Source organism: Hibiscus syriacus, unplaced genomic scaffold, assembly GCF_006381635.1.
Source record: "Hibiscus syriacus cultivar Baekdansim isolate YM2019G1 unplaced genomic scaffold, ASM638163v2 tig00004198_pilon, whole genome shotgun sequence".
Lineage (NCBI taxonomy): Eukaryota > Viridiplantae > Streptophyta > Magnoliopsida > Malvales > Malvaceae > Hibiscus > Hibiscus syriacus.
In genome coordinates this window covers 163,722-186,742 of record NW_024062005.1, presented here as the reverse complement: position 1 = coordinate 186,742, position 23,021 = coordinate 163,722, and the positions used below count along the sequence as shown (strand labels likewise).

The following is a 23,021-nucleotide window of genomic DNA, read 5'->3' as shown; positions in this document are numbered from 1 at the left end:
CTAACACTTTTTATTCTTACATAAGCATACACCCAACAATATCATTTAAGGAGGCGTCACTATACACTATGAATTCTTTACCTGATTCTAGCTGGGTTAAAACTAGTGCTTGGGTTAAAACTGGTGCTTGGGTTAAAACAGACTTCAACTACTTAAAGCTTTTCTAACACTTGTTTTTGAAAAAAATGGAACTCTTCTGTAATAACTTCGTCAAAGGAGAAACTATCATTGAGAACCCTTTTACAAACCATCGGTAATAGCCCTCAAGACCTAGGAAACTACGAACTTCTATCATATTCTTTGATGGTTCTTACTCTAACACGGCTTGAATTTTTTGAGGATCTACCTGAATGCCTTCTGTTGAACCTACGTGGACCAAAAAGGATACTTCAGATAACCATAACTCACACTTTCCAAACTTAGCATACAACTGATAGTATTACAAAGTCTATAAAACTATACGAAGGTGTCAAACGTGCTCTTCTTCATATTGTGAGTACACTAGTATATCATCTATGAAAACCACCACGAACTGATCTAAGTACGGTTGGAAAACACGATTCATTAAGTCTATTGTCATCGGGATGTTGGTAAGTATAAACGATATCACAAGGAATTCATAATGATTGTACCTTGTCCTAAACACTATCTTGGCCACATTAATATCCTTAACATTCAATTGGTAATACCCCAACCTTAGGTCTATCTTTGAGAAAACACAAGCCCCTCTTAGGTGATCAAAAAGGCCATCTATCCTAGGGAGAGGGTATATGTTCTTGATAGCTAACTTATTCAGTTATCAGAAATCTATACATAACCTCATTGACCCGTCTTTCTTCCTTACAAAAAGGATGGATGTTTCCTAATGAGAGGTACTTAGTCGAATGAAACCTTTCTTTAGAAGCTCTTGAAGTTGAATCTTTAATGAAAGTGCAATGAATGCCAGAGAGAAACCTGGTAACACCTCAATATTGAACTCCAATTCTCTATTTGAGGGTAACCCTGGTAATTCCTTATGAAAGACATCTAAAAAATCTCTAACGATCCTAATATCCTTGATCGATAGACTTGTAACCCGAGTATCAACCACATACTCTATGGAAGCTTTATAACCTTTTTCAATCATCCCTTGAGACTTGATCATGAAAATTATTCTTGAACAACCAGATTTTCTACTGCTCATAAACACCTTATTTTCAGCATCCTTTCTAATATTTAGTCATCTGGCCTTGCATCTTAAACTTGCATCATGCTCCGAGAGTCAATCCATACCTAGAATCATATCAAACTCTATAAACGACAGTTTTATAAGATCGACAGGGAAAATTTGACCATGAATTTCTACGGGACAGTGACGATAGACCTTATCGACTATAACATCCAAACCTAATGTACTAGACACTTTAACCCATATCTTTAAGTTCTCAACTAGAAGATAAGTCATAACATATCTAAGAAAGTATAGACCCTAGATCTATTAATATTGTAACCGAAATAGAAAACAAGGTAAATATACCTGAAATCACATTGGCTGATTGGTTCTATTAATGTTTTTGAGTGATAAGAAAGCATCCTCTTGTCCCACAGTGGTATACTCCCAAATGTTTCTTCCCACAAGTCTAACAATTGAGATATGGTGTTCTCAATGATCCATTAGAACTACCCATTGACGTGGTTGCTAACGGTCTACTACGAGACCCTAATTTACCATTACAATTTGAACTTTGAGATCATCCCCTTGACCAGCTTGTTTGGTTTCTCCATGAACCTTGAGAAGCCTTGCCCCTTTTGGCATGCGACTGGGTAGGTCTCAAAGACTCTATCGTGCTCTTATTCTGCTCTAAAATATAGCTAGAGACTCTAATTCTCATCCCCACAACTCTCTCGACTCCCTTAACTTGACGTACCAATTCAGAAAAGTCCCTAGGTGGGCCAGCAACAATATGAGTGAGGATATAAAGGTGGAGGCCTTCTCGAAACCTCCTACAACAATAATACTCAGCCAGAATCATCTCCAGTGCATAACACTCAACCGAAGAAACTCTACCTATATTCCATCACCGAGTGATCACCTTGTTTCAGATTAAGGAACTGAACTCTCAGACTATCGATATGAGCTTCCCAAATATACTTTTCTCTGAACTTTGATAAGAAAAACTCCCATGTCAGTAACTCAGGCTCCATAGCTAGCTCAACTGTCTCTCACCAGTCGATGGTGTCCCCCTTAAGCAAGGAGATGGTAAACTTCAAATTACCCTCGGGAGTCAGGTGTAAATGTCTGAGTGTGCGGAGAGCCTCCCTAAGCCACGGATCCGTATCCATTGGGCAATCGTCTCCTAAACCAAAGAATTCAGTTCTATCAATAAATCTTGAGGGGCACTACTAGATTGACTAGATGTGCAAGTGAAAGAGGTAGAATGACTGAATTCCTAGGGATGGCTCACACTATACGTCTCAAAGTAGCTATTAAATCCTTAAAAATGTTGTTTCATCGACCCTATCTTCTCTTAGAACCTCAAACTCAGTGTCCAGAACGAACTCATACCCTGAGTCACATGCTAAGAAGGCGTGACTCTCTACTCCACCCTCCTGATTATGATTTGAATTGCCTTCCATACTTACACTCTAAAATGAATAAGAAAAATGAGGGTTACTATGACTATGCCAAACTCAAAAGTATATCTCAAAATTCTAGATGCGTGTATGTATATAAACCTTTATCGACTCTAACCCGTGGGTCCTATAAACGAATCAACTTGATGCTATGAGACCACTAAATGTAACATCCTAATCCAGTACGACCCAAAGATCGATGGACTATGACATCAAACGGATCATAAGATGCGTCCGGCCAAAATTTTTCTTTTTTTAAAAATAATATATTTATTTGCATAAAATCCATAACTTGATACACATAAATGCATACTTCAAAATAATTGTTTTACAATTTTGGGTGCCCCCACAATATCTTGAATTTAAGTTTACAAAATATTCAAACATTACATCTTGACCTGACATACAAGGGTTCATTACAATACATGTCGCTAGTACAAAAGTTGAGACATACTCAAAGCTGGCGGTTAATACTATTCGGTCTAGGCAAGACTTCTCCAAACGCTCCTGATCCTAACCTCTGAACGAAAACAAAATTTTGAATGCTAAGCTTACAAGCTCAGTGCCACACTATAAACCAATCTAAACTACATGCATCCTCTATTGATCATACATAAAACATACTTAAACATTTTTAATTCATACTTGCTAGCATACGAGTATGCTAACTAAAACATAAGTACAAAAGGTAGGCATCATGGTGTGGCTGAGGTGCTACATCTTGGAGTTCACGCACCTCTCTATCCTACCTAGGGTAGAAATTCAGAATTCTATATCGGATTTTGTCACTCGCTAACTTGCTCTGTCGAGCCTTGGGGTATCTATGCCCAGATAGCAAAGATGTGCCTAGTGCACGATCTTAGAGTTTGCCATATCTTATAATAAAAATATTTCCTTATATTCTAGAGTGATTCGGGTATTCTTCTCTTTTCCTAAACGTTATACAAGGCAAGTCTTAAGATTCCTTAAATTATAGTGTTTCTAAGTTAAATTTAACTTGTTAATATTGTTTTCACTTAATGTATTATTGAAGGATTAAGGAGTGGTTTGGGTCCCTTAACCGTGTTTCTAGCATTTCTCAGAATTTATTATTCTTGAAAATGAGTTAGTATCGATACTGACACATCAGTATTGATACCTCTACTTGAGTATTAATACCAACATCTTAAAATATAACTTGAGAAAAGGGGTAGTATCGATACTCCCATGTGTATCGATACCAAAATGACAATCTGGATTTTTAGTATCCATACCTTTCCCTTAGGTATCAAGACCGAGCCTAGAGTATCAACACTCTATACATGACTATCGATACTCCTATTTTAAAACTCATATATTTTGTCTTATATAAAAACAATATCGATACTGCTACTCGAAAATGCTTTCTAAATTGTTCTAAAGGCCTTAAGGAGGTCCCCAAATGTTATCAGTATCTTATTTTAGTGTATTATGGTCGTAAAGAGGCATCATATCACTTAAAAACACATTAACTTAAGATCTACCATGAACATGCTGTTAAATCCTTCAAATCTAATGTATGCTACATTAATTCATGTCGAGGCTTATAAATCGTATAGGAAGGTTATAAGGGTGTTGGCTTGATAGATTAGTTGAAGAAAACTCCTCAAATCACCCAATGGACAAGTTTTCCTTCCCCCTTTCTTTGGACCCTTCTCCAACCTCTTTCCCTAATACACAAGGAGTTAGTGTTACTAGCTTATTTGTGAGATTATTGAGAATCTAAAAACATTTCTTAAAGTTCATCCTATATCGAACATAGGCTAGAATCCTTAATTTCATTAACCCCTTAAAAACCTATTTTTGGTTCAAAGCTTAAAACTCAACATATGGGGCTTGGAATGAAGCTCATGAGTTGAAGACTAATTTTCTTACCTTAGATGGACTCAACTAAATGTTGAAATACCTAAACTCTAGACCCTAAACACTAAACCCCAAGCCCAAAGCCTTAAACCCCAAGCCCAAAGCCTTAAACCTTAAACCTTAAACCCTATACCTTAAACCTTAAACCATAATCCTTAATCCTTAAACCCTAAATCTAAACCTTAAACCTTACACTTAAAGTTAGGTTTAAGGTTTAGTATTTAAGGTTTAGCTTTTGATTTGAAAAGGGGAAAATAAACTTTACATCCTCGTCCTTTTAATTCTTAATAAACTTATCCCAACTCTTAACACTTCGGCCCAAATCAAATCCAAATCTAACTTAATTTAGGTCCAACTATCATAATAAGTCCTTTGGTCCCTAATAACGGGTCTCTAGTTAACCCAAACTACTATCCCCGAATTTGGGGTATTACATAAGTTATAAGTCTTGAATTTATATTAAATTTTATATAACAATCTGAAAAAAAATTATAATATAATCAAATTTATATTAAATTGATATTAAATTTAAGGGTTAAATTAAAAGTTTCCAGAACTTGTAAGTTATTTTAAAAGTTAAAGGAAATTCAGGGACCTAGCCCTGGATTTGACCATTTTGTATCGGCAGACACTTCTTCATATATGCGTGAAATAGGTTTTCTGTTTGTAAAAACAAAAATCAAATTAACAAAACTTTATTCCTGCATACCCTCCTTCTAAGGATAATTCCGACGCCTCAAGGTTTCTGTCATGTCTACCGACACAAAATGGTCAATTTTTCACACATCGTGTTCGTGAATCGATCATAGCGAAACGTTGTCTAATGTCATTTCACGCATACTCATTTCACGCATATATGAAGAAGTTTATGTCGACATAAAATGATCAAATTCAGGGCTAGGTCCCTGAATTTTCTTTAACTTCTAAAATGACTTACAAGTTCTGGAAACTTTTAATTTGGCCCTTAAATTTCACCAAATTGATTATATTATAATTTTTTCGGGTTGTTATATAAAATTTAATATAAATTCAAGACTTATAACTTATGTAATACCTCAAATTCGAGGATAATAGTTCGGGTTGACCAGAGACCTGTTATTAGGGACCAAATGACTTATTATGATAGTTGGACCCAAATTAAGTTAGATTTGGATTTGATTTGGGCCGAAGTGTTAAGAGTTGGGATAAGTTTATTAAGAATTAAAAGGAAGAGGATGTAAAGTTTATTTTCCCCTTTTTCAAATTAATAGCTAAACCCTAAACTCTAAATACTAAACCTTAAACCTAACTTTGAGTTTAGGGTTTAAGATTTAGATTTAGGGTTTATGGATATACATGAACAAAAACGTGAACACGATGGGTATATGTGAAATTTAGGGGTGCCTCAAGGTTTCCGTTCGTCGATTTGAAACCACCATCGTGTTCGTCATCGACCCATGAACAAAACCTCGTAAATCGATCGTAGCAAAACGTTGTCTAACACTATGAATTTAGATTCAAAGTTTTGACATTATTTTTAACACCACCACCATGAAAATCGTCGATTCATTATCGATCGTTGCTCCGTTTTTGACACCTCCCGCACCATCGTGTTACTTGTGTTGTTCCAAGTCCACCAGTGCCCTTATTGTCTTTGTCTTCGCATACGTGTGAGGGAGGTGAGAAAGTTAAAGTTTTCAATGTGTTAAAATCGAGCTCTCCACCGTTTAAAATTTTGAACCAAGCTTGGTAAGTGTCTCAAAATCCCTTAAAATAATTTTAGAAATTTTTCTGTAATTTTTAGGACCCCATAGGATACCTCACGCACCCCCACGCGCCATCCCTGCACGTAGGGAAGGTCCACCGCGTGGTGGACAGCTTGAACCGATTTGACCTGACTCGGTCTAACCTTACTACCCAAACCGTCTGCCTGACTCGACTCGACCCGTTTACCGTTGATTGACTGTTGACTTTGACCAAAAAGTCAAATTTTTTGAAAAGTCAAAATTTATGTTTCTAACGTCTTGAGTTCGATTCCAAAGTTTGTTTTTCCAAATCCAAACCCGAAAGCCTCCAAATTGTCAATCAAACCCGTTGACTTTTGACTTTGACCAAAAAGTCAAAATTTTCGAAAAGTCATATTTTATGTTTTTCGAAGTCTTAAGTCCAATTCTGAAGTCCGTTTTTCCATATTCAAACCTGAAATTCTCTGAATTGACCCGTAAACCTGAAAAAAAATCATATTTATCTAAGTGTTTTAATTCAGTTAATTGAACTGAATGGTCAAGGACTAATTATTGCTATGATATGTTAAAGGTACTCGAGGATCTCCTGAATGTTTCACTGCTTGACAAGGTTCCTCCCGATCCGCCCGTCCTCGAGAGGCCATGAATACTCGTATGTTCTATAACCCTGTTAGTTATTCTATTTAGAATATTATTCCGAATATAACTCTGTTTCATATGGATTAGGTTCCCGTTCAGTCGACGAGACTAGTGAAGCTGGTTCTCGATAGATCTTCCGGACTGACCCTATTATCGAGATATGTTCCTTATATGAAGTATAAATGTTTTAAACATATATTTGAAACCTCATGTACACATGATTGTTTTCTCTTATTTGAAATATAATGTTTGATCTGATTTGACTACTGTATAATTTACCTGATTCCGGATTTACTAAAATGTAAAGCATGATTGTTCGATTTATGATTTCTGAATACTGGATTACTGAACTAATGATCTGTCTGAACTCTGAATTACTGTTACTACTGGTTACCGTCTGAAAAATATTTTCTTCGGGGTACTCTGGGTTCTGGTATGAAGACTCTGGCATGTTCAGTCGCTATTGGTAATTCCTTGGATAGGTTCAGCATCGACTGGTAATTCCTTATGGACCTAAGGCGACCCTTGGGTAGGCTCTGCGACCCTGAGATTTTCTTGGGTATGCCTTTGTGGCCCCGAGAATTGTATTGGGTAGGCTCGCAGGCCCAAGGTACTCCCTTAGGTTGTGTAGTTTTGGGGAACTGCACATGGCGTTCGGTTAGAGGACGTTTCAGAATTTTTAAATTAAAAACTCCTATGATGTTTTAATGATTATGATCTGTACTGGTTTTAAAAATCATAACTGTATGTTTTTAATTCTGCATTGTTAGGACACATTGAGCCTCTAGCTCACTTTTCAAACTGTTTTACCCCTTTCAGATACTCTCGGATAGACACTCCGTATCAGGCACTTGGAGGATTGGTACATTTAGTTCATATCATTTTGTTGTAATATTATGTCTTCCGAACTGCTTTTAATTATGGTGACATGTGCCTTATTGTTAAAGTATTTATCGTTTTATGATGTTTATTGCTTTTGCTACTGATATTTGATTTACGATGCTCCGGATTTATTTCATGTTTTATTTTATCGGGTTGCTTTTAGTTTTATATTCAAGAGTTCGGTTTTATCGTTATTTATTATACTTTTATAAAGGTAATTTGAAATATGATTTATATTAACGAATAATGTTTTTTGGAAATGTTTTTAAGAATCTTTAATGTAATATGCTAGATTTAGTCGAAACACATAGGCTAGGTCTAGGGGGTTACATTTTATATCGTATAATATCTATTGAGAATTAAGATTTAATTGCGTTGGATTAAGGTAACCAAATTGTAAAAGTTACCAAATTATTAAACCAAATTAGGTCATCATATGATAAGTATCAATACTTAATATAAGAGTACTAATATCTTTCATGTGGTATTAATACTCCTTGTAAGATTCATTTTCTTGAAAAATAGAACATTGGAACCACATGAGGCATGAATCAAATTATTGCAATAAATTTAGAGAAGAATGAAATAAGTTGGTGTTCGTCTATAATTTTCATATATGATCATAGAATGCCATAATATGAACTTGTTAAAAAATCAATATAGTACACAAACAATATAATACACAAACATCAGTAATTGCTAAATAATTAATTATAATTTTGGAAACATTATATAGAAATTCTTACCTTAAAGGCCCAAATAAAGCCTGCCAAAGTGTATTTAGAACCATCGCCCCACAAACTTTTTCGGTCCTCAAAGGCAGACGACAACTTCTTCCAGGTAGCTTTCCATAGATATGAACCCCACGGAAACAAGTTCCATGCATTTAGGTCCTCTACCAATAATATTAGGTCCTCAGAAATAGGTTGTCTTCCCTTTTTGCCTTAAAAGCCGACATGCAAAAGTAATAAATGGCATATTCGGACAACATCAAGGTCATCCATCCGAGTAAAACCATCTTTAACAAATAATCTCTTCAAATCATCGACTTTTCCAGCTCAGGAAAAACCTGAGATAACCATGATGGGCGGGAGATATGACTAGTGTACCGGGTTACTTCATCGTGTCTGAAGCGTAGACCAGTGATTAAGCAAAACTCCTCCCGCCCAAAACAAGTATACGCCGGAGGAAAATGAAACCATATCTCTTCATCACCACGTTGTATCCTCTCGGTCATGGTCTGAAGAAACAAATGTGTCAACATAGCATCTCTACCCGGATGTTGTACTTTCAGCCATGGCCCGAAGTAAGTATCCTCAAACAATTTTCTTTGTAGAGGTGTAAGCGTCGACGCAATTTTAGTGGCTATGCTTAATTTATTCCTTAAGGTCAATTGAGCCGAAAAAAAAGTCTACAAAAACAATAAACATACCAAGTTAGATATACCAAAAACTACAAATTATATACTATAAACAGACATGATATTAAATAGTGAAAACAAAGCCAAATATAATTCAAACTAGCACGGTATTCACCCAAGTCATTATTCTATCATAGTTCACAAAATGCATCAGATAACATTCCAGAAGTAAACACTTATAAAACATTTAAAAGGACAACATATAGGTTCACTGCAGGTTCAAGGATAACATAAAGAGTAGTAGTTTATTCTTGAAACTTAAATTCGCAACACTGTGAAGTTAGTATTTGTCTTTGTTTTTTGGTTGAAGTAATGCAATTCATTCAAGTTTCAATTTGCAGAAGATTAGTGTCTGAAACTTAAATTCGCAATGCGAAAATGAAAATCGCAACGCGAAAATGAAAATCGCAACGCGAAAATGAAAATCGCAACGCGAAAATGAAAATCGCAACGCGAAACTAAATTCGCGTTGCGATTTTCGTGTTGCGATTTTCATTTTCGTGTTGCGAATTTAAGTTTCAAAAACTATTCTTCTGCAATCTAAGTTTCACAGGGTTAAAAACTAAACAGTTTAGCAGTATTGGCAGCAACCGAATGAATTTACTAAGAAATCTAAGTGAAATGATTAATCTATATATTGAAATTACCAGTAAATTTATCATCAATATAAGAAAAATCTAATAATAATACAAAAATTTCAAAATAAAAATAAGAGATTAAAAAACCTAACCCTCGGTGGTAGATTTTTCATATCTGACCGTAAATGGTTGTGAGGGTTGCTATGAGAGATGGAGATAGATGGATTTCGTCAGAGATGGAGACGGATTACGTCGGAGATGGGGACGGATGTCGCCGTAGAGAGTGAGAGATAGAGATGGGACTGAGTTGTGATTTAGGGTTTTAGGTTATGATTTGCGATAATACTGTTTACATTTGGGTTGCGAAATTAATATTGCGAAAATAAACGCGCTTTGACTTTTCTGTTGCGAATTTGACTTATGTGTTGCGAATTTAGAAAATCGCAATGCGATTCACATATTCGCGTTGCGAATTTGAAAACTGGGTTGCGAAATTGGAGTTCGCGTTACGAATTTGTTGGTCATTTTCACAAATCCTAAAAAAGTTGGTTAAAATCGTATATTATAAGGCATTTTCGGTCACTGAGATTATTTTCTCTATTATAAATATGATAAAACAATGGCATTAGCAGTTTGTTGCCAGTTTAGAGCCCAGGGATCATGTCGGGAATGCAGGGAACTCTGCTATTCAGAATCCAGTCAGTTGAATAGATGTAGACGTCGGCGGTGAATTTTTTTATCTCATTCTCGGTGAGTGTCTTGATACCACCCCACTTGACCCTTCCGTCAGTTTTAGCACCCGGACACCTATTTCCAAATTCGACGTAGTTCGAGGTTTCTAGGCCTGAGTCGCCGTTAATCGAGATGTACCCCTCCAGTTGGATGATGTCGTCGATATGTGATTGTATTATGATAACAGTGGCGAATTGCCTCTAGGGTCTGTTGAGGTACGACTTGTTCTTGTCCTTCACAGGGAGGTAGTCCTTATCGCCGGAGAAGGTGCAGTTCTGGAACAAGAAGCCGCCTTTCGACTGTTACGTTTTCTTTCCCTGTGCGATGACGATGCAGTCTGGTTATCTAGTGGCTTCAAGACGAGCATTTCACAGTTCTGGAACACGGCCCTAGCGTCGCCGATGACGATGCAGTTTTGGTTATTTAGATTTATTCTAAATATAGAATATTATTTGTAATTGATATTGTAATATATTTATATATTACTTTTTTTCGCACATCAAAAGATTATATTTTTATTAATAATAGTAAACCATTGAAAATAAATAGTTGTATTAAGGTACAACAATCAAACAAAGTAATACTGAAGAAAACTACGTCAAAATAAAATATTTATATATTATTATTCAATTTTATAATAAACATACATGCTTTATTTTGTAATATGAATATGAATGTATGAATGTGAGAAAAAAAAGTTGATTTTGAAGAGCCTTTTTTTTAATTAAACATTTTTATCTAATCTATTTATCGACTAATTCAGATCGGTAACTATAGAGTCAAGGGTGACTCTTCCAACCCAATTTGCACCATTCACAAATGCCAAGGTTCAAACCTCTGACATTGTTTAAGGAATCTAATACCTCATCCCACTAGACCAACTGATTGTTAGTAGTTTTGAAGGGCTTTGACTATGAAGATTAAACATTTTTTTATTGCTATGGGGTAAATACAAGACATTTAAATATAACTCTCAACTAAATGACATTGACCGTTCATACTCCTGGAATTTTTGGTTGTCGAATCTGAGATCTCAAGGAATAACAATAATTTATTTATTATCGAAGTAGCTTAGTTTGTGAGAAAATTAAACAGATAGATAGGTAGTTAGAGACTTATTAAATCATGTATGTATATTAACAGATCATTTTGATTAAAGTTTGTATCAGTGATGTTATACTTATTCTCTTATTAATTTTTATATTTAACATAATCTCTAGTTAGTCATGCAATATGCATTTTCTCTGATAATTTTTTATACTTAGATCACATTAAGTTCTATAATTTATTCTTTATTTTCTATGTTTCTTTTCTTATGAGCACATTCTTTAGGATCCGATTCAATATCATTTGAAAGGTTTTCTTTTTACCTTTATTTTTTCCTCAATTAATACTCTTCTATGACTTCTTTATCTATTCGTAGCTTTGAGTATTCAAACATTAATCGTCAAATGGTTGAAAGTCTTTAGAAGAGATATTATCAGTTGTAATAACCCTAGATATCATTGAAACAAAAACCACAGAATGTATACAAAATCTTTATTTTTTTTAACTGCAGTCCAGAGCATTTTAAGTCCTCAAAATGAACTATTTTTCAGTTTAATATCAGGGTCTACAATTCAACATTCTCCAAAATTGTCGCAGCAAAGTCTTTGCTTGTTGCAGTTCATACGATATAATGTCTGCAACCACTTTACACTTCACTTGAACCCGGCTCGATAATAGATCGTAATCCCCCTCGAACCATCATTTCCGAATAGAATTCAGCATGCTCCTGGAAATTAAGACACAATAACATATTAATTGATCCATCACTGCTTTCAATGAAGCTTTGGTCCTTCGCCATTAGCATACAAAATGATGGCAAAGGGAAGTTTTACTAGCTTGGTGCATTTCCGAATATTTCTACTTTATCCTAACAGTATTGGAGAATAGAGTAAGCAGACAACTCGGTCATGTTAGAATTTAGACTCGAAATATTTAAGCTATGCTTAATGGCAAGAGCGATAATACATGTTGCATCCTCCACTCTTGATCACAGACTTCATATATTCATTTGAGAAATTCAGCAAATGCAAAGAACATATATACCTTTACTGTGACAATCACGATTGCCACCCCATTTTCACGAGATTCATGAAACAGTTTTCTTGCATCTTCTGGTGTAACGGAGGGAACAGCTCGGGGCAAAACCTTCGCAACTGCAAGAAAATAACAGACACAAGTACAAGATAAATGTTTAGATAAATATGCATGAAAGAACAGAAATTAGTCGAAAAGTCCTGCACAACGGAGCTGAATAATCCATCCTTCATGTTTCCATACATAACAGCACTAATTGAAACCATCCAAATACTGATGTTGACTTCTAAAATTTGAAAATACAAACCTGTTAATGAAAGCAGCAAACAAATTTCTTTTATTAAAGAGCATTGAATATTTACATTTTCATATTTAACTCATTTACATATGCTTGATGTTATTGTAAATAAGTTACCTAATTTTTCTGAATGTTGAGCATCGTCAACCAGCAAAACTCTATAACTGTCTCCGTTGCCAGTACGTTTTCTATCTGTCGAGCGCCCGATATCACCACCTGTGATTGTCGGAATAAACATGATAAGTGAGTTATCCATCACAGGCCTCACACACTGGAAGACTTAAGAAATTTCAGATGAGTTAGGCCATTAATGGCAGAAAAATGTATGAGCATTTGATCCAACTCACACAAACATAAAGAACACCGACATATACATATATAGAAGCATCCATGTATATCAAATAAGTCCTGTTTACTTGGATATAACTAAATACTCAATCTTTGTAGGGTTTAACCAAGCTATATCATCTAAAGCTCTTCATTTATATAATGTAACAGTACCAACCAAGTATACTTAAATCTTGGATAAAACTAAACACTCAAGACTCCATATCCAGAGTCCGAACAACATAGAAACCAAGTAACAATGGTTCAATTTATCTCGAAGGATGTCTATTTCCGAAGCACGGATATGCTAATTGACATCATTTAGCAATTCATACATTGAAATTTTGAAGCAAACTCAACCAAAGACAAGTCACCGATAAACAAGGCAATAAAGTTGTAGAGCTAAAACGAAACACAGATAAAATTAGACGTCAATGGTTAAATCAAAAAGGTAAAATTGATGGGAAATTGAAGCTAGAAATGAAAATGGAACAATGTAATCATAAAGAAAACATCAAAGACTCAATCATTTCACTTTCACCAATTATAAAGACTCAATCTTTCGCCCTTCTCTTTCTTATCAACCCAAACAATTCTAAAAAAGATTCACATAAAAAATCCATGTTGGAATTTCCCCTTTTTATAGCTTCTTCCAACCAAAAAAAAAATGGAGAACAAAACTTTAAAAGCTGAAAATCGAACAGAACTTCAAGAACTTGTGTAGAAGGGTCAAACTGGGATTGATCGAAACTGGGTCGTTCCAAAACACCAGCACCGCCGGTCTTGAAAGAACCGAACTGGGCTTTCACGCCCGTAAGTCTCGAACCCATTTTCTCCGCCGATGGGTGGGTTCCGTTCGCACCGCAGAGTTTCCCAGTAGTTGGAGCCGAAGGGTTGCGCTCAAAGTTCACCATAACAAACGAAGACGTCATTGCGAGTCCTGCAACAACCGCCATAACCAGAAAATTTTGCCTTTCTTCTCTCGACCTTTGCCCTTTTCCTTCTCGCTAACAAATTGCAACGATAAGTTTGTTTGTAAGTAATGAAAGAGGGAAATGGGTGCTCAAACAGTTTATACCATGAGCTGTTATTTGTTTTGGGAAAAATTACACGTTTCATTGAATTTTACTCTCTCTCTTATTTCACTCACTATACTTTCAATTTTTTTAATTTGTTTACTGACTTTAGACATTAAACTTTTTTTATTAACTCGACCGTTAAATTTATACCGCTATTAAATTAAAATTAAAAAATTAAAAGTACAGTGACTATAATAGGAAATAGCGTAAAGTTCAGTGAATAAACGTGTGTCATGTTTTATTATTAAAATAAGTCACGTGAGCACCTCGTTATTGAGTAAGCGACCGAGAAACAAAAGAAGTTCAATATCTAAAGTTTAATGAGTAAATTGAAAAAACTGAGAGTATAACGAGTGAAATAGGAGAGATAGTAAAGTTTAGTAAGTAAATGTGTGTCATGTTTTATTATTAAAACAAGTCACGTGAGCACCTCGTTACTAAGTAAACGGTCGAGTGACAAAAAAAAGTTCAATGTCTAAAGTGAGAAAATTGAAAAAAATTGAAAGTATGGCGAGTGAAATAGGAGAGATATTAAAACTCAGTGAGTAAGCGTGTAATTTATCCTTTTTGCTTTCTTTTTGATAAATTGCACGTGTGATTCTTTATATTTTCAGTCTGTTCAATTGTAGTCACCAATTCAGAAAAGATTGATTTTAGTCACTTATGTTTTACATTTTAGTAGTAATAAAATTATAACACGACATTTTTTGGATAAATTGCTTTGCTTCAGCTGCAGGAGGACGTGAAGAAGCTGCTTAGTGCTCAAGGAAATTTCAGAGAACAGGAGCTCGAGTACATGCAATCTCACAAAAGGCTAATGATTGTTTCCTTACGGAAGCTTAATGTAGCCGACATAGAAGCAACCCTTTCTCATGTTTGCCAAATGGTTGTTTCATCACTCTCTTCTTTTATGGATGTTCGATGACAATGATTTAGGTCAGTGCTTCTTGGGTATCGTGGCTGTTAGTTTCCTCGAGTAGAATAATTAAGTCCGTTGCGAAAATTTATTCGTTGATGGTTATCTTCGCGATACAAACAAAATTGTTATTCTTCTCCTTGATCGTTAAGATCCTTGGAGTATGTATGAGACTCAAGATTGTTTTGTTGTTTCTTGTAGTTTCTATTGGTGTCCGTTTTTGTTAGGTGTCTTAGAGTGTCTTTTTGAACTTGGTTGTTGGTTGTAGGGCTGAACAACAAAATCGAGAAAATCGAAAAATCGACACGAACCGAATAAAACGGTTCGGTATTATACGGTTTGATTTTCGGTTCGGTTTAAAGTCTCAATTCTTTTGATTCGATTCGGTTCGGGTTTTCCATATGAAACCCATTTGTTCCATATTAAACCGAATAGGCAATTTTTTTAAAAAAATTATAGTTTCAAGTGATTTTTTCATTGAAAACCCGATAAATCGAACCGAACCGAATCGAAAAACCTGATCCGTTAAAAAAACCGAACCGAACCAAAAAAATCGGTTTCGGTTTTTTTGGTTTTTTAACCATTCGATTTCGGTTTCGGTTTAAATTTTGAAAAACCGTTTATTTCGGTTCGATTCAAATTTTGGTAAAAATCTGAACCGAACCGAATACACTCCTAGTTGGTTGTCGGTTTTGCATTTCTCTGAGTTGTTGTTTCCTAGTTGTGATATACTCTTTTACTCCATATAAGTTTAGAGAGTTTTTTAACGAGGTGTCCAACTTATATAATCCTTAATAAAAATTTATTTTCCTAGGAAAAAAATCTACAATTATAAATTTTAATTCAACGCTAATTCGTCAAATTAAGAGAAATGAAAATAACCTCGGAAATGATCATGTTTTTAGATCATATTCCCTCTTAAAATGTTTCTAAAATTTGCCATGGATCAAATATGAAAAAATTTAAGTAGTTTTAGGGTAAATTACATAAAGTCATTGAACTTTTAGGACACTTGCATTTTGGTCACCCAATTTCTAAAACTTACAATACTGTCACTGAACTTGTAATTCATTTTCAGTGGAGTTCCTGATGTTACCTATCGCTAATTTTATCTGGCGTGGCACGTTACCTCCCGTTATCTCCTCCTCCTCCTCTTCTTCTCCTTCAGCTCCTCCTCCTTCTCCTCTTCTTCTTCTACTTCAACCCCGCAGTACATACATGAACCTCAGGTAATGTGGAGAAATCATTGGCTTGCAATCTTTAGGTCACATACGTGTATATTCATTATAGCCACTCATAAAAAAATCTGAAATTATAGGCAAAAAGCAAACAAAGGAAAGAATCTATTTTGATGTGTTTTGTAGTCGATCACCTGAAATAGAATAAATAAATGTGAGGAAATTAGATGTGCATCAGCCTTCAATACATTTAAAAGTAATTCGGAATATTCAGAAGCAATATACCAAAGACTCGTGAACACAACATAAAAGGTAGCTGTATAAAATAACTCATACTTGAAATATGTATATAAGTATAAGATCCAAAAGACGATGGTACCTGGGTTTTTGGTCCACCATTATAAGAACCAAATTGTTTACGAACAACATTATATCTCGTTGTAATACAAACTGCCCTTGATAAGGCAGTAGAAACATCAGCTACTATTGCTTGACGGACACAGACCATCCTACTATAAAGCAGATGGCGTGGTACATTATATTGCATATATTTCCCTTGTAACCTTTGAAATGATGGAGAGGAAAAAAGAAAAGCAATCTTTAGAACAGTCTTGTTTATCCATGAAAAGCCTCCTACAACCTGACAAATTGAAGAAGAAGAAGAGTTAACAGGAGGTAACTTCACACGTTAGATAAATTAACAGGAGGTAACGTCAGGAATTTTATTGAAAACGATCTGAAAGTTCAATGATTATATTGTATGTTTTAAAAGTTGAATGATCGAAATAAAAGCGCCCCAAAAGTTCAATGACTATTTATATATTTTACCCTAGTTTTCATTTAACCTTTTACTTATGATACTAATCACTTTCTCATTTTCCTTTTCAAGAATATAATGAACTCTTGTTCGGTTGACACTAATTATATGATAATGGAGATTAATATTCTTTGTAGCCAAAAAATTATTGGCATTACCTTTTTTTAACTTCTATTTCTTGAAAGTTATAAATAGGAGTTATTTAAAAAATGATATAATGTCAATAAAATAAATAAACAGAAGTCATTTAAAAAAAATTGATATAGTGTTAAAATTAGTTGCTAATATTTAATATAATGATCATTTTAATTTTAATTTTTTAAGTATTTTGGTCTCACCATTTTAGTTTAGGATAAATAGATCTCTAACGTTTGACTGAATAGTCATTTTGATCCTTATTATTTTTTAAAAGTATTTTGGCTCCTAGTATTTTTATTTTAGGGTAAAAGTTATATTTTCTAACAATCTTCATTTATGGAGGTTTTTTTTTTGCCCTAAAATGAAACATTGAGAATCAAAATGTCAAAGATAATGATCAAAATAACTATTTTAATAAACATTGAAGTCTCATTTCGACATTAGGCCAAAAATATTTTTGGTACATTTTGACTCTCTCTCAAACAAAGATCTTTGAACCTTTCTCTTTTGTTTTAAAAATATATTTTTGTTAAGATTGGATAACAAAAATAGTTTATCTTAATTTTCAAAATAATCTAATACGTGAATATTTATTTTCAGAATTAGTTATAGATTTCCGATTAAAACCAATATCTGGGAAATGGAAATTAAATTAAATATAAGTATTTTTTTTGTTGAAAATTTAGATATTTGAGGAGGAGAAGAAGGGTGTATAGCTAAAAATAGTGATTTCCTGCAAGTACAAATAGGGCATTGGAACTGCCAGATTCTTCAATCAAACAGCAAAAGCTTAAGGGGCTATTGGCAACAAACAGCCCCCCACGCCCACGGCTGTTTGTATTTTTAAAAATGGCGGGTAACTTACTTTTTGTCATCGTCCTTTTGGTTGCGGTGGTCGGTACTGTCCTGGCCGTCGTGTTCGCTAACGGTATGCAAACTGCTGAGAGGAAGGAGAAGGAAGAAGAGAAGGTGTTGCAGTCCAAGAAGGAGATTCAGTTCCTTTGTAAGCCCACGAATTTCAAAGATGAATGTGAGGATAGCATGGATTCGTCCAATTCCACCGACCCCAAGGTGCTGATAAAGACGGAGTTCAATGCCACGATGGCGGAGATTAGGAGGGTGATGGAGAGTTCGAAGGAGGTGAAGGAGCTGCAGAAGGATGAAAACGCGAAGGAGGCTTTCGGTGTTTGCCAAGAGATGTTCGATTGGGCTATTCAGGACATTGAAAGATCGTTCGAAAAGCTCGGGAAGACCAACATGACTAAGATCAACGATGTCCTCTTGACCCTCCAGGTGTGGCTGAGCGGCGCCATCACCAGCCAGCAGACTTGTTTAGACTCGTACTGGGAGATGGACGTTAGCGCGGCGAAGAAGATGAAGAGGATCATATCCAAATCACAGGATTTAACCAAGAACGCGCTCTCCATTTTGAACGGATTATCGTCCATCACGAACGCACTCAAAATCGGCGGCTTCGACTTATCGGGATTGTTCCATCGGAAGCTGTTACCGAGAGAATTCCCCGATTGGATGAGCTCCGGCGACCGGAAACTCTTGCAGGAGAAAACTGAAGAGATTGTGCCTAATGTCACCGTTGCTAAAGACGGAAGTGGAAAATTCGAGACCATCGCCAAGGGTATTGATGAAGTCCCGAAGAAGAATACTGAACGATTTGTTATTTACATTAAGGCCGGAGTTTACGATGAGAGACTCAAAATCCCCAAGGGCCTTGACAACATTATGCTCATCGGAGATGGTCCGACCAAAACTATCATCACCGGTAGCGTCAGCGTCGAAAAGACACTGCCGAGACCCCCCACATTCAACACTGCAACAGTTTGTAAGTTATACATATACCGCTAACGCTACTGGTTAATAAGGTTCATTTTTATCACTTTGCTCTAATTGTTTTTGGTTTTTGTAGCTACAAGTGGGATGAACTTTATAGCCAAAGACATCACCTTCGAGAATTCCATCGGACCCGACGGTCACCAAGCGGTTGCCGTCAGGAACTCCGGCGATATGTCCGCCTTCTATAACTGTCATTTCAAAGGGTACCAAGACACCCTTTATGCCCACGAGGGACGACAATTCTACCGCGACTGTGTCATCACCGGAACCATAGACTTTGTCTTCGGCGATGCTAGGGCCGTGTTCCAGAACTGTGAACTGATCGTCTTGAAGCCACTAGATAACCAGAACTGCATCATCATCGCACAGGGAAAGAATGAGGAAAATTCGACAGGCGGCTTCGTGTTCCAGAACTGCACCTTCTCCGGCGATAAGGACTACCTCCCCGTGAAGGACAAGAACAAGTCGTACCTCAACAGACCAGGGAAAAAATATGCCACTGTCATCATAATGCAATCGCAGATCGACGACATCATCCAACCGGAAGGGTACATCCCCACGCATGGTAAACGGGGCTTGGATACCTCGTACTATGTCGAGTTCGACAACAGGGGACCTGGTGCTAAAACCGACGGCAGGGCCAAATGGGACGGTATCAAGCAGCTCGATGCAACTGCCATTAAGAAATTCACCCCCACCATCTACATCGAATCGGAGACCTGGGTTCCAAAGACCGGAATTCCCTGCATTCCCAATATGATCACTGGGCTCTAAACTGACAAGAAATCGCTAAGGGACAATGTTTTATCATTTGTTATTTTCCTCATAACTTGTGTTGTACATTAAAACAGCTATTTTTCAATTTTCTATTCATGCCTGCTTAATAAAATTATATATATATATTTTTATTTCTACTACAAAAATAGGTGTTGACAATATTTCTTTTATGAATTTTGATCGCATTCCTTATCTGTATGCTATCATGTTTGAATGGATATTTTAAAATTTTAAGTTTACCTTTAATATAAAATTTTACGTATATTCCCGTCTTTACTTAATGATGTTCAAATTTAAAACCTAACAGATAAAAAAATGGTTACGTGATTGTGATTATGTGTCTTTAAAGTTTAAATGGGTATTGAAAAATCGAACTCTAGATTTTGAAATATTTATTCTTTTGACTAAGAAGTAAGAACTCAATAAAAAAACAATTTAAAGGTTATCAATTGGTAAGAAATTTTTTTATTTATTAATTTTTTATCCTTATAAATCATTATGATTCAAAATCAATATTTTAAAGTTAAATATTAATTAGTCCTTAAACTTTTCAAAACTTGCAATTTAGTATCTAAGTGACATTTCATTCCTATAATATTTATTAAAGATGTTTATGATCTTTTTAAAGTTTAAATTAAAATAAATGTTAATTGAATCAAAGATTAGTAGAGTCATTGTTGTAATTTTGTGTAACTGTATAATAATCTTTGTATTTCAGTGAACTTTAACCCTTCACCTTTTTTAAGATGTATGATTAAGTAATGAATAATTATTTGATCTTTAAATGTAATTGTAATTTTAAGTCAAATAAGTTAATAAATCAAGTTTAATGAATGAACCGATAAATAATTAAATAAATCTAGTAACGTAAGCACGTGAATTGTTAAATTATAGTAAAACCAAATTAATTTTTAATTATAAAATAATTAATTATAAGATAAATAGATTTCTAAGAGTAATTATTTTTTTGTTGCCCTATCGGTTCCTAGGCTTTCACTCTTACTAATCTGGATCGACCCGTGTCGCAAACCTGACTTTAGTGGGTGAGTCTCCCAATCGAGATTTTAAATGTACATAAGAACTTAAACCCGAAACTTTGTTTAAACTATATCAAGTTACTTACCACATGAACCAACTCGATTTGTTAAGAGTAATTACTATTACTTCTAAAGATGAATGATTGTTTGTTCGATCATATGATTATATTTTGGTTTGATGTTATCTGAATCAATGTTAAATTATTCAAATATATAATATTATAAAAAAAATATAAAAGTATTACTGAAATTTGCAACACCTTTAACTGATGATTACCTATGCAGGTGTCTGTGTACCAAAGAAATGGAGTCCTTAAATAAAAATAGTGATCTTCTTCAAGTATAAATAGGGCATTAGAAATGCATATTATTCAAGCAACAGCAAAAGCTTCAATAAGCAGCTCCAAGCAGCTACAATAAATCTTCTTTTTCCTTTATTTCTTTCTTCTGCTCTTGTTTAGATTCAAGAGAAACGAAAGGAGGAAAGCGAAGCTTTATTTATTGTTCTTCCCAAGGTTTTAAAAGGTACGGAAAAAAGTTGTTTAAGAATGGCGAATAACGCTCTTTTTGTCGTTGTTGTTTTTGTGGCAGTGGTGGCGTCGGCGCTGGCCGTGTTTTTCGCCATAGGTTTTTATGCTATGGGGAAAACGTCGACTTCTAATAAGGTGGTGAAGTCCGTTTGCAGGCCATCCGATTTCAAAGAGACGTGTGAAAAGAGCCTTGAATCGTCCAACTCGAGCGACCCCAAGGAGCTCATAAGGACCGGGTTCCAGGCGATGATAACGGAGATAAAGAAGGTGTTGGCGGATTCAAAGACGCTCCAGGATTTGAAAAAGGACGAAAGGACCAAGGATGCTCTAAGTGTTTGCAAGGAGGTATTGGGTTACGCCATTGACGACCTTGAAGCATCCTTCAACAAGCTCGGTAAGTACGACATCAGCAATATCGGTGATATACTCTTGCGCATCAAGGTGTGGCTGAGCGGCGCCCTTACCATCCAACAGACTTGTATAGACTCGTTCGCGGAGAAAGACAGCGAGGCCGCCGAGAAGATGAAAAATATCTTGAAAACGTCACAAGGGTTAAACAAGAACACCCTCGGCATGATGGCAGGAATAGCCTCCATTGCTAAAGACCTCAACATCCCAAGCATCGATAAGATCACCACCTCGCTCCATCGTAGGCTCTTATCGGACAACAACAGTGAATTTCCCGAATGGAAAAGCCACAATGATCGGAGACTCCTCCAGGCAAAACCTGGCAATATTAACCCTAACGTGGTGGTTGCTAAAGACGGGAGTGGAAAATACAACAGTATCGTCGAGGCCTTGGCTGAAGTCCTACCGAAAAATACCCAACGATTTGTTATTTACATTAAGGCTGGAGTTTACAACGAGAAGGTCAACATGAGGGCCGGCTCTCGGTATTTTTTGACCCGGGGTGAAATAAAAAAATAGACCTCTATTTATGTTCTTTAATTTTTGGCACGGGACGAAATAAAAGAAATAAACCTCTAATTATGCAAAATCTTGTAGTTCTAAATTAATAGGCACTATGAAAAATATTATGGGTCCTGGGAGGGCCGGCCCTGATCGACATCCCCACAGATGCGACCAACATTATGTTCATCGAAGACGGTCCGATCAACACCGTTATCACCAATAACATTAGCGCTATAAGGAATAAAACCCAACATTCAGCACTGCAATGGTAGCAGTTAATGCTAAGAATTTCAAAGCCAAGGACATCGGGTTTGAGAACACATCCAGCAACGAAAGTGAACAAGATGTTGCGTTGAGTGTGTCCGATGATCAAGGCGTCTTTTATAATTGCCATTTCAACGGATACCAAGACACCTTGTACGCCAATAAGGAAATGCAGTTCTTCCGTGACTGTGTCATCACTGTACCATAGACTTCATCTTCGGCGACTCCTGGGTGGTTTTCCAGCACTACAGCAAAATAGAGTTTTAGCGGCGTTTTTTTAGTCCTATAGCAGCATTTTTAAGCGCCGCTAAATGCACTCACGGCGATAGTAAAAACGCCGCAAGAA

At 35.7% G+C, this 23,021-nt stretch overlaps 3 protein-coding genes across 3 annotated transcripts; 2 read left to right on the top strand and 1 right to left on the bottom strand.

Annotated features, from left to right (window-relative positions):
* Positions 1-12,064: 12,064 nt before the first annotated feature.
* LOC120191916 (ATP-dependent Clp protease adapter protein CLPS2, chloroplastic-like) lies at positions 12,065-14,232 on the bottom strand. Its single transcript, XM_039194784.1, has 4 exons — positions 13,883-14,232; positions 12,967-13,065; positions 12,561-12,670; positions 12,065-12,243 (listed from the first exon to the last, which is right to left on the bottom strand). Exons 1-4 carry the CDS (start codon positions 14,130-14,132, stop codon positions 12,163-12,165), a joined length of 540 nt encoding a protein of 179 aa, XP_039050715.1. The 5' UTR covers positions 14,133-14,232; the 3' UTR covers positions 12,065-12,162.
* Positions 14,233-18,138: 3,906 nt separating this feature from the next.
* LOC120192066 (pectinesterase-like) lies at positions 18,139-19,944 on the top strand. Its single transcript, XM_039194922.1, has 2 exons — positions 18,139-19,144; positions 19,229-19,944. The coding sequence occupies exons 1-2, from the start codon at positions 18,154-18,156 to the stop codon at positions 19,927-19,929; spliced, it is 1,692 nt and encodes a 563-aa protein (XP_039050853.1). The 5' UTR covers positions 18,139-18,153; the 3' UTR covers positions 19,930-19,944.
* Positions 19,945-21,517: 1,573 nt separating this feature from the next.
* LOC120192003 (putative pectinesterase/pectinesterase inhibitor 28) lies at positions 21,518-22,883 on the top strand. The gene is made up of 2 exons (XM_039194852.1): positions 21,518-22,392; positions 22,670-22,883. Exons 1-2 carry the CDS (start codon positions 21,518-21,520, stop codon positions 22,881-22,883), a joined length of 1,089 nt encoding a protein of 362 aa, XP_039050783.1.
* The last annotated feature ends 138 nt before the right edge of the window (positions 22,884-23,021 follow it).

What these genes read in the sequence shown, in the direction of transcription:
- LOC120192003 (XM_039194852.1), top strand. Translation starts at nt 21,518, where the DNA reads ATGGCGAATAACGCTCTTTTTGTCGTTGTTGTTTTTGTGGCAGTGGTG. An exon ending in AACATGAGGGCCGGCTCTCG is followed by an intron (nt 22,393 to 22,669) that starts GTATTTTTTGAC and finishes CCCAACATTCAG; the next exon opens with CACTGCAATGGTAGCAGTTA.
- LOC120191916 (XM_039194784.1), bottom strand. Translation starts at nt 14,132, where the DNA reads ATGGCGGTTGTTGCAGGACTCGCAATGACGTCTTCGTTTGTTATGGTG. An exon ending in TCAACATTCAGAAAAATTAG is followed by an intron (nt 12,671 to 12,966) that starts GTAACTTATTTA and finishes ATTTTCTTGCAG; the next exon opens with TTGCGAAGGTTTTGCCCCGA. An exon ending in TCGTGATTGTCACAGTAAAG is followed by an intron (nt 12,244 to 12,560) that starts GTATATATGTTC and finishes CTTAATTTCCAG; the next exon opens with GAGCATGCTGAATTCTATTC.
- LOC120192066 (XM_039194922.1), top strand. Translation starts at nt 18,154, where the DNA reads ATGGCGGGTAACTTACTTTTTGTCATCGTCCTTTTGGTTGCGGTGGTC. An exon ending in ATTCAACACTGCAACAGTTT is followed by an intron (nt 19,145 to 19,228) that starts GTAAGTTATACA and finishes TGGTTTTTGTAG; the next exon opens with CTACAAGTGGGATGAACTTT.